The following is an 11443-nucleotide window of genomic DNA, read 5'->3' as shown; positions in this document are numbered from 1 at the left end:
AAAAAATGCTATATGACCTAAGGTGAGCTCATTTGAGATGGAAAACCTCTCATTTCTATCCTAACTGAAAGGTAGAGCTCTTGTCACTTACGTTCAGAATTTTTTTAACGAACAGGCATAAGAGTGTGACTATTCTGGCTAGCCAGCATTAAAAAAAACGACTACTCACATCTTACTAACTCTGCTAGGCATTTCGCCTCCACTGACGTTCAGAAATACTACACATATGTGAGTGTAGTGTGCATATGCTTACTGCTCCCTCCATTCCACAATATTTGTTCATAGTATACCATGCGCGCTACTCAAGGAAGTGCAAGTTTCAAGGAAAAGTTTATGTGCAATTGTCATTCATGCTCCTGTTAAATAATATGACACAACAACTTTACATATGTTATTGTAAAACATTTAATAGAGGTAGTGAGTGACAATATTGCAATCAAGGTTCTCAATGGACAAAAAACTGTGAGACGTTCTCTACCGAGGCCATGAACAAACATAATGAATTTTGTAAAAGAAAATAACACACCAACCACCTGATTAAAATGGTCAATCCTCCGAAATTCTAGGTAGTACTTCAAATGGTCACAAGTAGTTACGTTTTATGGGATAACTGCAACAATATTTCAACAGTGTATCTTTGCATATTTGCGTTGAAAATTATCTTGTAAATATAATGACAATATGGTAATATTGATCAATAGAAAATTGATATTTTGAAATATGTCGGTATGTACTCCAAATTTCATAACTACTGCAACTGAAATTCAAAGCACCATTTCCAAAACATAGTATAGTATCATGTGTTCATCAGTAGAGTATAAGTGTAGTGATTACTGAGTAAGACTGGCTGAACTAATAACTAATTGCTCTAGCATACTCTTTGGGTCCTAACTCCTAACGCGTAAACTTCTGTTCATTTCTACCGAAGTTGATTTTTTTTTCTCCGTAGAAACTCTTGGGAAATTGCCGTGAAGAAATTTCCACGATCCCACCCAAGCAGGCCTAGACGTACTTATAATCACCTTAATTAATTAACGCGTGCCTCACTCATACTTTACCACGGCTTCTACTATATAAGCTCACCCGCGGGAGGACCCGGGAAGGGAAGGGGAAGGAAGGACACAGGCGAACTCTCTTGCTAGAGACTAGAGAGGGTGATAGGCTACTAGGCTAGGAGTGTGCTATCCCTCGCGCATGGCAGCCATGGAGCACAGCAGCCTCCTGCCTCTGGCGTCGCTGCTGGCAGGGTCGTGCGCCCTCCTCGCGGCCGCGGCCGCGGCTGCGGCGCTGCTCCTCGCCATTTCCGCGTGGCTGCAGCGGCCGCGCCGCGTGGCGGGGGCCTTCCGGCGGCAGGGCATCGACGGGCCCCCGCCGTCGTCGTTCCTGTCGGGGAACCTCCCGGAGATGCAGGCGAGGGCGGCCGCCGCGGCGGTGGCGGAGACCGGCGGCCGGGACTTCGAGAAGGAAGGCTTCGACGACTACTGCAAGAGGATCTTCCCCTACTTCGACAAGTGGAGGAAAGCCTACGGTACGTCCTCTCCCTCAAATCGTTCGCGCGCCTCGTTCATATTCGTATACTTTCTCTGCTTGATACTCGCTGTTCTGTTTGTGATTTGTGTTCTTGAGCCCTTAGATTACCATGGCTAGCTGTTGCTCTCAAGCAAAAAAGGATCTTGTCGCCACCTTTGCTTTGCGAATGAGTTGTCAATAACAGGAACAGCAAAGCCAGCATGGCTCCTAGCCTACTACTAGCCTATATATACTACCAAAGGAACTTGGGCCTTGCCCGTTTGGTAGAAATTATGTAGGTTTTTATAAGAACTTGCGTGTTGTAAATCCAACTCATAAAATAGAAATGGTGCCATATCCCTAAAAACTTGCGTGTTGTAAATCCAACTCATAAAATATAAATGGTGCCATATCCCCGGCCTTTCTCTCTTTCTCCTCGATTTTACATGAGCTGAGCACCATGGATCCATGGAAGTTGCACTGTAAGTACTTGCCTATTACCCAAGCAAGTTGACTAACCACTAGCTAGTTGTAGTTTAAAAGATACCGCTCGTACCAAAAATGTTGCAAAGTCACTGCTTAAAGAAACAAGTGGTCAAAAATAACACTATACCCCTACCGAGAGAGGGGTTCGAGTTGTCAATGAGGTCAACATCAGAAAGCAAGCAAGTTCATTCATTCAGAAAAGAGGGAGAGAGAGAGAGACCAGATGCAAGATAGCAGAAGCCGGCGCAGTCAACTACCGGGTGTCCAGGTTCCTGGGCCAGCAAGTCTAATTGTTAAACAAATAATTAAATAAACAATCCCATATAAAAATACGCAAAAAAAATTAGCCCAGGTCTGACTACCAAGTAATTGCAGACAACACACAACCGCCTAGCTAGCTAGCTAGCTAGGCTAAGCAAAGGTAGCTGCGGATAATATAAGGAGAAGGGTGGCCATGTGGTCAAACTGTCCTGGGCATGCGCTCGGCCGACCTGTGCATATGCATGCACGTATTAATTGCCGGGGGTGAATGAATTGGCATGCCTCGGTTTTCTGGGACCGTCCCGTTTTGACCTATGGGGGGCTGCCGCCATGATGCATGGCTAGCATGGACTCGCTGGTCCATTGTTCATGGGCTGCCTGGCCGGCCGGACTAGCTCACCTCAGCTGGTTAGATCCTGTTCACAAAGTAATTTAAATATTGATTGGGAGCAAAAATTTGCTTGATTTGGGGTCCAGCAGTGAGTATCATGCTGTCAAAAAATGAATTAAATAATTGAATCCACTTCACATTCTTCGTTTTTTTTATAGTAGCCAACAAAACTAGAATACTTGATGGGGTGAGACCGATCCCAACCACCGTACCATTTGCATGCATCTCAGCTAGCTAGCCACTGACTGTCAAGGACTACTGATTAAGTAACTGCAGCAGCATGCAGAGTCATCTGACCTAATTATAGTATTATAGTCGGCTAATCAGGTAGGATTCTTTCCGTAAACGGGTGTTATGCATGTTGCCATTAGCTGTCCAAGCACATACACGGATCAGAGCTCATCGATCGATCCATCGTGCCTGACGTCGCCCTCGCGCCCATGCTTATCCATTGCCTGCCCAAGAGATCCGGTGCTTGCTCTCAGCTTGATAGAAACGTGATGTGGCCGCCAGGTGCTATCTGAATCTGAACTGACCGCATATAGCCGCATAGCGATAGGTGTGCACACCATACGGCAACCGCACCTGCCTGTGTATATACCTGAGAGTCTCAGTACGATCGAGATGCATGCATCATTGCATCTGATGTAACTATCCGGCAATCATTGATATATACATATACATATATATAAATAAATATATAAGGATATATATAGGCTAGGATTCCTCCAGTTCCGGCGCATGGACGTATCAGTTTCCATTCGCAGTTTGAAGAGTTCAAACCAGAATAGCTCATGTGCAGTTGGAAATTCGGTGCATTATATTCATGATAGGTAGCTGATGACTAGCTTGTTGTGTGATGATAAAGACAACAATGGCCCCTCATGTGTACATAATTCAACCTAGAATAGTTATGGAGCGTGATGAGCGTATAATTGATCTTTTGTCAACGAAGCTGGCTTATTAAGTTAAATATAGCGCTGTCCCGGGCGTCAGCGTGCGAGAAATGCGTCGTATGATATTTCTTCTCCATGTATACGCGTGTATCTGAAGACTTGCTTACATCTTAGATACATGCATATGGTGCTAGCTAGCTTGTTATCTAGGACTCTTGATTTCTTCTCCGGACCCCATTTGAATTGTGGAAGATTAGCGTTATTCCCCATCATAACACGGTCGATGTGGACTAGAAACATTAATTTTATGAGGTGGCGTGCGTACTTAGGATGTGACAGCAATAGTATTTTTTGGCCAGATTTAATTGAATACTACTCTTTTCAGGACATCACAATGTTCTGGGTTGTCTAAAGCTGACCAGTTTTAAAAAATAATTTTCATTCTGCTTTTTATGTGTTGTGTTTGGGAATTGGAAAATGATATATCTACATCGAAACCATAACAATATACTTTTGTTATGTGTTTCCATTATATTAACAAAAGTTAGTGGTCAAAGTTGTATTTTTTAGAGGTTGCATCGATGTTTTAAACATCGCTCCTTTGTCAACGGAGGTAGTAGTACTGTTTGTTTAACTTGTGCTTGCTTCTTCCTGATTTCAAGTAAAGGCACATACTCCATTGACCAACACAAACATACACAGTAGTAGGTGTCTAAACTATCCTTGAAGTCAGTCTTAAACTAATAACCTGCCGCAAAAACAACTGACCATCAGACAACACACACCGTATTCCTTCTTTCTCAAGCTAAGACACCAAATATATAATGAAGCTAGTTTAACATCGACGATTCCCTGTCAATCACCCAATTGAAGCCATGCATGACCAACTAAAATAACAGCAAATCATAATTAGTAGTACTCCTCATCTAACAGCACACCAGATGCCATGATTTTTCCAACGGCTTCAAATAATTCAACCACTAATATAATCCAGCAGCTAGCTAGACTAGGTACCCCTACCGGGCCCTCCCAGCTAGCCTACTAAACCAGTCCATGCATATCGATCAGTTCCCAGTACATGCATGCTGCCTCCCCCTGCAGTAACACTGACTAGGTTATCAGCCCTAACCCTGTAGGGCAGGGCTCGTAGTCGTAGAGGCTAGCACACAGCAGCAGAGGAAAGGATCGTATGCTCATGCTCACACTGCTGCAGGCAGGGCAGTGCTTGCACACTGCTGCTGTGGTACTGCACCAACCTAGCTAGCTGATTGCATCTTTCTCTCTGGCGCACCTTTAACTCTTTAAGGACGATGTGCGTGGGACTGAAAGCTTTGAGCTGCTGAACATTTCCCAGCTGCATCATCGACTGACGACCGACCGACCTCTCTCTCCTACAAGGACTCCACATGGATCTGATGCCCGCGTCGTGGCTCCCCTTCTGCCCGGTGCCCGCCGAGATCTCTCTAGTCTGTACCGTGGGCATGGAGCACGGTCCGCAGATCGATCAATGCATCCTTTTTCTAATCGACCCGATCGATTACACCTTTCCTTTTCGTTCGCGCAATAGGCTGAACATGCGGCTGCCTAGTCGGCCAGGGTGTGCTGTACGTGCGTGCCCTGTCTGCGCTGTGTACGGTGATGTCTCAACGTCGTGGAGGAGACAGCGACGTAGCTGACGATCGAGATCCGTGGATTTGGTGGTCTCGTTCCTGTAAGAACTGGGCCGGAGATATTTGTACAAAGCTACATCGAATCCATGCCACGGGCCGGCCAGAGCGATCTGAGAGACTGAGACGACGATCGGTGGATCACTTCTCTGCCAAGCAAAGCAACAACCGATACCTGCTGATGTAAACCGCCGCTGCTCGTGCACGTGCATGCATCCATCGATTGCACTGCTGGAGTGCCTGGCTGCGCGTACGTACGACGTACATGCCCTAGCTGATGACGATGCGCGCGCACGAACGGCTGTGACCACACGACAGGGCCAGCTAACGGCCACTGGTGGCGTCGAGTACGTTGTACGTACGTGAGCATGGCTTACGATCGATCGCCATGCCAGCGTCTCAAGTCTCAGCTAGCGGGGATCCATCACGCATCCATGTGAAGCAAAGCAAGCGGCGAGGGGAGGCGAGGACCACCATGCCATGCGTGCGCTGCGCGCGAGGTCATCAGCTGTTGGCTCGAGGACGCTTGCAGCCGTTGGTTCTTGGTTGCGTCCTCGTCAATCGATCGATCTGGGCCACGAGAGAATCCCGGTCAAATTTCAGGGGCGCTCTTCACTGCTGGTCAGTCAAAGATTCAGCTGCTCAGGAATCTCCGTCCTTGGAGGGTGCGCGTGAGAGAGGATCTTCATCTCCTTTGCCAAGATACCAAGGAAACAGTTGGTGCGTGGCCGGTTGGCCGGGCCCACGCTGGGCCCCCCTATCTTCCTATCTTCCTCTAGCTCCTCCTATCTTCCTCTTCTCTCTCAGCACCGGTTCCTCTCTTGCTGCCGGCACCTTCTTTGCCTCCTCTCCCCTCCCCCTTCCGCTCGCCCATCACCTGCCAGTGAGGAGCAGCGGCGGGGCGAGGTGAGGCGACGGCGGGTGGCGGGAGGGCGGGCGAGAAAGAGCGGCGGCAGGAGGGCGGGTGGGTGGGAGTAGAGTACCGGTTATTTCAACCGGTACTAAAGGTCTCACCTTTAGCACCGAACTAGCAATATCGGTTGCGCAATCGGTATCAAGGAGGTTCCCAACCGATACTGCACTTTCCTCAGCAGTGACGTGTAGCAGCTTTGACCAAGTGTTGTTATTAAGGCTGGTCAATCGGGTTGCCCAAGATCCTGGAGATACTGCTGCAGTGCTCCTGTGGAGATACTGCATGTGCGCGCAGTAGAACACGAAGCTTTTAGCTAACACAAACTAAAGGAAACAAAAAGCCTTTTTCCCAACAAGACAGACAAGCGCCCAGCGAAGGCCCATTTGGTCCGTTACTCTTGGCCCACAGTAAAGCAATGTCTCAGCCCAAACTTTCACGGACCGAAATAAAACATACGACTAGCTCTTAGAGCCCAAGAAAAGCATTCATTCCCTGGTTTCTTTTTGAAAAAACTCCAAATTACTCCCCGTTTAGTTCAATTTACCCTCTAAACTATACTATTTAGTTCAAATTACCCCGTAATGTAATTTTTTCTCTCTATACACAAGTTAATTTTTGATTTCAGACTTTGCAGGTGGTAATGGAAATCATAATCTATATTAAAAATTATAAATTTTTCATCATTATTTTTTTAAATAATTTTGTATCTCATGGATAAATTTTATTATTAAATATCCTACCTATCAAAATAATGATAAAAATTATGAACGTGCCTTAAGATATCTGCTGTCATCTTGCAAAATTTGTGCATGGAGAAAAAAAGATAAATTATGTTAAAGGTAAATTGAATCAAATGACATAGCTTAGGGGTAAACTTTGGACTTTGGTTATAGTATTTTGGATTTTTTCCGTTCCTTTTCTTTTTTTTCCATTTTTTTTTTGTTTTTTGGACTGACCCGCGCGCGGCGCGCGCTTTGTCTCCGCGCAGGCGAGACGTACCTGTACTGGCTGCGCCGGCGCCCGGCGCTGTACGTGTCGGACCCGGAGCTGATCCGCGAGATCGGGCGGTGCGTGTCGCTGGACCTGGGCAAGCCCACCTACCTGCAGAAGGGCCAGGAGCCCCTCTTCGGCCGCGGCGTCCTCAAGGCCAACGGCGCCGAGTGGCACCGCCAGCGCAAGCTCATCGCGCCCGAGTTCTACATGGCCAAGGTGAAGGTAAACTGAAAAGCCGCCGCCGCCGCTGCTCCTCCTACACGTTTGGGAACGTGCGTGTGCTTGATTCACTCGCTGGTGCGCGCATGCAGGGCATGGTGGAGCTGATGGTGGACGCGGCGCAGCCGCTGCTGCGGTCGTGGGAGGGCAAGGTGGCCGCGGCGCCTGGCGGCGTCGCGGAGGTCGACGTCGACGACGACATCCGGAGCTTCTCCTTCGACGTCATCTCCAGGGCCTGCTTCGGCGGCGACTACTCCAGGGGGCGGGAGATCTTCCTCCGCCTCAGGGCGCTGTCGGGCCTCATGTCCGAGACCAGCGTCATCTTCACCATCCCCTCGCTCCGCCACCTGCCCACGGAGAAGAACCGGAGGATCTGGAGGCTCACGCAGGAGATCCGCTCCCTCATCCTCCAGCTCGCCAGCGAGCGCCGCCGGGCGGGGGCGGGGGCGGCGGCGCCCGACTTCCTGGGCTCCATCATCGAGAACAGCCGGGGGCAGCCGCGCGCGGACGACTTCGTGGTGGACAACTGCAAGAACATCTACTTCGCGGGCCACGAGACGAGCGCGGTCACCGCGACGTGGTGCCTCATGCTCCTCGCCGCGCACCCGGAGTGGCAGGACCGCGCGCGCGCCGAGGTGCTCGAGGTCTGCGGCGGTGCCGCTGGCGCCGCCGCACCGGACTTCGACGCGGTCGCCAGGATGCGGACGGTGCACGCGGTGGTGCTGGAGACGCTGCGCCTGTTCCCCCCCTCCTCGTTCGTGGTGCGGGAGGCGTTCCGCGACATGCAGCTGGGGAAGCTGCGCGCCCCCAGGGGCACCTACCTCTTCGTGCCCGTCTCCACCATGCACCACGACGCCGCCATCTGGGGCCCCACGGCGCGCCGCTTCGACCCGGGACGGTTCCGGGACGGCGTCGCGGCGGCGTGCAAGCACCCGCAGGCGTTCATGCCGTTCGGGCTTGGCGCGCGCACCTGCCTCGGACAGAACCTCGCGCTCGTCGAGGTCAAGGCGCTCGTGGCGCTCGTCCTGTCGCGGTTCGCGGTGGCGCTGTCGCCGGACTACAGGCACGCCCCCGCGTTCCGGTTCATCATCGAGCCGGAGTTCGGGCTGCGCCTCCTCGTCCGCCGCCTCGGCCATGATGACGACGGCCACTGATGTCTCATGTCTGATGATACGCCACGGGTAGATGTTGAAGTGTTTGGAGTTGCGTTTTGTAAAGACGTACACTAGCTAACACGTGAAAAAAAAAGGAGAAGGATTACCGTGACACAATGAACACACAGGCAATAACAAGGTTATACGTACATGAAGGATATGCAGTAGTAAAACCGATGAACCTGTCAGTACTACAAGGCGCCTGACTACCTGAGTTTCAGTGTACATATACCTTCTTGTTTCAGCTGTTTAATTGACATCAGTACTGGTTTGTAACACAGAAATTTCACGAGCAAACAGTGAATGACTTGGATTGACGGCTGATTCACTCTCAGATGGCGAGTCCCCTGATCACCATCGCATTGCATGACCTCTTGCTCCAACATCATGAGAACACACCCAAAAAAAAAAAAGCAAGGTGAAAAGTTTCGGAAATCACATCAAGGAAAGGGACGGTTTCTTGACACATGAACAACTGAGCATCACCGTGGCGAAAACATTATGTCTCCTGGATTGTTGCTCTTATGCTATAGGCGTTTGGTTGAGTGATCAAACGTACGACAAGGACGCCGCTGACTGGTGTCCGCTGATTTCTACTCTGCAGCACTAATAAAATCCCGTTGGTTGCTTGGTTGAAATCACGAAAGCGGAGCAGAGATTGCGACGAAATCAGAGTTCAGCGCATCGGTATGACTGAAAAATGGGGACTCTGCAGTGCAGGTATGGCCACAAGTTGATAGAAACACAGGTTTTGTACTACTGTGAACTACCAGTTCAGAGCGTAAAATTACCACACACAAAAAATGTATAGCTTCATACGGAAATGTTCAATTCATAACTGAATCCGGGCAATTCTCCTGTATTCTGAAAAGGCGTGCTCTTGCAAGTTCTAGTAGCTCCGAGTTGACTGTTGAGTGTATTATCCTGCAACAGAACAGATATGTTGTGAATTGTGATATACACGTTGAGCGTATGTGGTCTTGAACTCTTGATTGGTTCGAAATGTTGGGAGCAGGTGGTCTTGGCGTCCACAATACATAAGCAAGATCGCGCTTCTCTGAGGCGCCACAGCTCGCCAACGCCGGGCGCGCGAGCAAGCCGGCCAACCATGTCTGAGTCCGGCGGCATGCCGCCCCAGCGCCACTGCCTGCACCACGGCCCCCAGAAAGTCCGCCGCCGCCGCGTCCTCCTCTGCCTCGCCTTCGCAGTCCTCGTCCTGCTCCTCCTCGCCGCGGCGGTCGCCATCGTCCTGCTCGCGGTCCTCCGCCCGCGGGACCCCGTCACGGAGCTCCTCTCGGTCAACGCCACGGGCGTCCTCCCCGGCGTCGTCCCGCTCCCCACCGTCTCCGTGCAGCTCAACGTCACCTTCCTCCTCGTGGTCCGCGTGCGGAACCCGAACCCGGCCGCGTTCCGCCACGGCCCCGCCACCACGTCGCTCTACTACCGCGGCGCGGCCGTGGGCTACGGCGAGGTCCCCGCGGGGACCGTGCCGAGCCGGGGCGCGGCCACCGTGCGGATGAACATGACGGTGCAGGCCGACCGGGTCGTCGCGGCAGCCAGGATCGGGGGCCTCGTCGCGGACGTGCTCGCTGGCGAGATGGAGTTCGAGGCGAGGACCGAGGTGCCGGGCACGGTCGTGCTCCTCGGGTTCGTGAAGCGCGGCGTCGAGGCCAGGTCGGTGTGCCGCGTCGTCATCGGCGTCGCCGACGTCAAAGTTCGGCGTCAGGAGTGCCACAACGAGGCCAAGCTGTGAGGAGGCTTTGATCTCGGCGATCGTGCGTGCGGTGTGGTGTGCACGTACAGTATGCGAACTTGTACATGTATTGTGAAATTCTTGGAAGAATAATTGGTTGTATACTTGTATCACTGTGTCCCCCGTGGACGTCCACACTCTTTTTTTTTATGAATTATATGTAGTCTAAGAATTGCATTCCGTTAAACATTTGTCTATCTTGTATTGATGAGATGTGTGTTCCATGGTCCATAAAAAATCAGAAAAAGATCAGGTAATTAAAGGTCAAAATTAGTTAGCTCAGAGCCGTAAAAAAAAATCTACAAACACAAGTATGTTCCAACTTAGTTATCATGGGGTGAAGCTCCTCAACATCATACGCAGTAGCGTAGCCAGGAATTCAACATAGGAGGAGCCGATCAAATACGATCGATAGATTGTTACGACTGAAATGTCAAGAAATATGTAGATTGACTATATACTCCACCAAGTAATATGTGAATAATATAAAAATTAATGATTCCAATACATAAGAACAATATCATAGAAGTCTCTAACTAACTAAACTAACTAATGATTCCACTAAATATGCAAATCGGATTACCTTTTTCATTATAGTCTTACTCTACGAGTCCTTATATTATAGAAGTCGTCAACAAGTGTATCAGTTGTGAAATCCATTGCAATCTCCTTCTCAATGTAGATTATCAAGCAATCTCTTAGAAATTCATCACCCATTTATTTCAAAGCCTTGTCTTAATAAGTTTCATTGCTGACAATGCGCGCTCTAGCAGGGTTAAAATAAGACGAATCAACTTGTAAAGGAAAATAGTTAGTACTGATCAGATACAAAAGTAATAACAATAAGAGAATAAATAAAATGGGATAACATGTTATATAACCTGTCGATCGAATGATAGTAATCCGATTTTCCAGTTTCAGTTAGCCGAGCACATAGCTCGAAAATAGTTGACAAATTCTGAAATTTTGGATTTATGGGCACATTGAGCTCGTAATGTTTTAATTTCTTTCCTTTTCAGTAAAACCAATAGGATGGAACTTTGAAGCCAGCAAGCAAACATCATCAGTTTTAAACAATCTGAATGAATCCCTAGGATCTAAAGAGGTACACAGAACAAGAAGCTCTGTAGCTCTTTCACTAAACCTGGAATTCAACTCATGTATTAGTTTATCAACAACAACCATGAAAATGTCATAACTA

The 11443-nt window shown here is 49.3% G+C and overlaps 2 protein-coding genes across 2 annotated transcripts; both read left to right on the top strand.

Annotated features, from left to right (window-relative positions):
• The first annotated feature begins 1086 nt into the window (after nucleotides 1-1086).
• On the top strand, nucleotides 1087-8823 carry LOC117846825 (cytochrome P450 714D1). Its single transcript, XM_034727918.2, has 3 exons — nucleotides 1087-1528; nucleotides 7112-7338; nucleotides 7428-8823. Exons 1-3 carry the CDS (start codon nucleotides 1195-1197, stop codon nucleotides 8487-8489), a joined length of 1623 nt encoding a protein of 540 aa, XP_034583809.1. The 5' UTR covers nucleotides 1087-1194; the 3' UTR covers nucleotides 8490-8823.
• Nucleotides 8824-9597: 774 nt separating this feature from the next.
• Nucleotides 9598-10242, top strand: LOC117846826 (uncharacterized). Its single transcript, XM_034727919.2, has one exon. It carries the CDS (start codon nucleotides 9598-9600, stop codon nucleotides 10240-10242), a length of 645 nt encoding a protein of 214 aa, XP_034583810.1.
• The last annotated feature ends 1201 nt before the right edge of the window (nucleotides 10243-11443 follow it).

Source organism: Setaria viridis, chromosome 3 (genome assembly GCF_005286985.2).
Source record: "Setaria viridis chromosome 3, Setaria_viridis_v4.0, whole genome shotgun sequence".
In the NCBI taxonomy this organism is placed as follows: domain Eukaryota; kingdom Viridiplantae; phylum Streptophyta; class Magnoliopsida; order Poales; family Poaceae; genus Setaria; species Setaria viridis.
Note: the sequence above shows the minus strand (reverse complement) of the source record. Positions and strands in the feature narration are given on the sequence as shown.

Coding starts and splice junctions, on each gene's coding strand:
- LOC117846826 (XM_034727919.2), top strand. CDS start 9,598: ATGTCTGAGTCCGGCGGCATGCCGCCCCAGCGCCACTGCCTGCACCAC.
- LOC117846825 (XM_034727918.2), top strand. CDS start 1,195: ATGGCAGCCATGGAGCACAGCAGCCTCCTGCCTCTGGCGTCGCTGCTG. Junction 1,529..7,111: donor CAAGTGGAGGAAAGCCTACG/GTACGTCCTCTC, acceptor GTCTCCGCGCAG/GCGAGACGTACCTGTACTGG. Junction 7,339..7,427: donor TCTACATGGCCAAGGTGAAG/GTAAACTGAAAA, acceptor GCGCGCATGCAG/GGCATGGTGGAGCTGATGGT.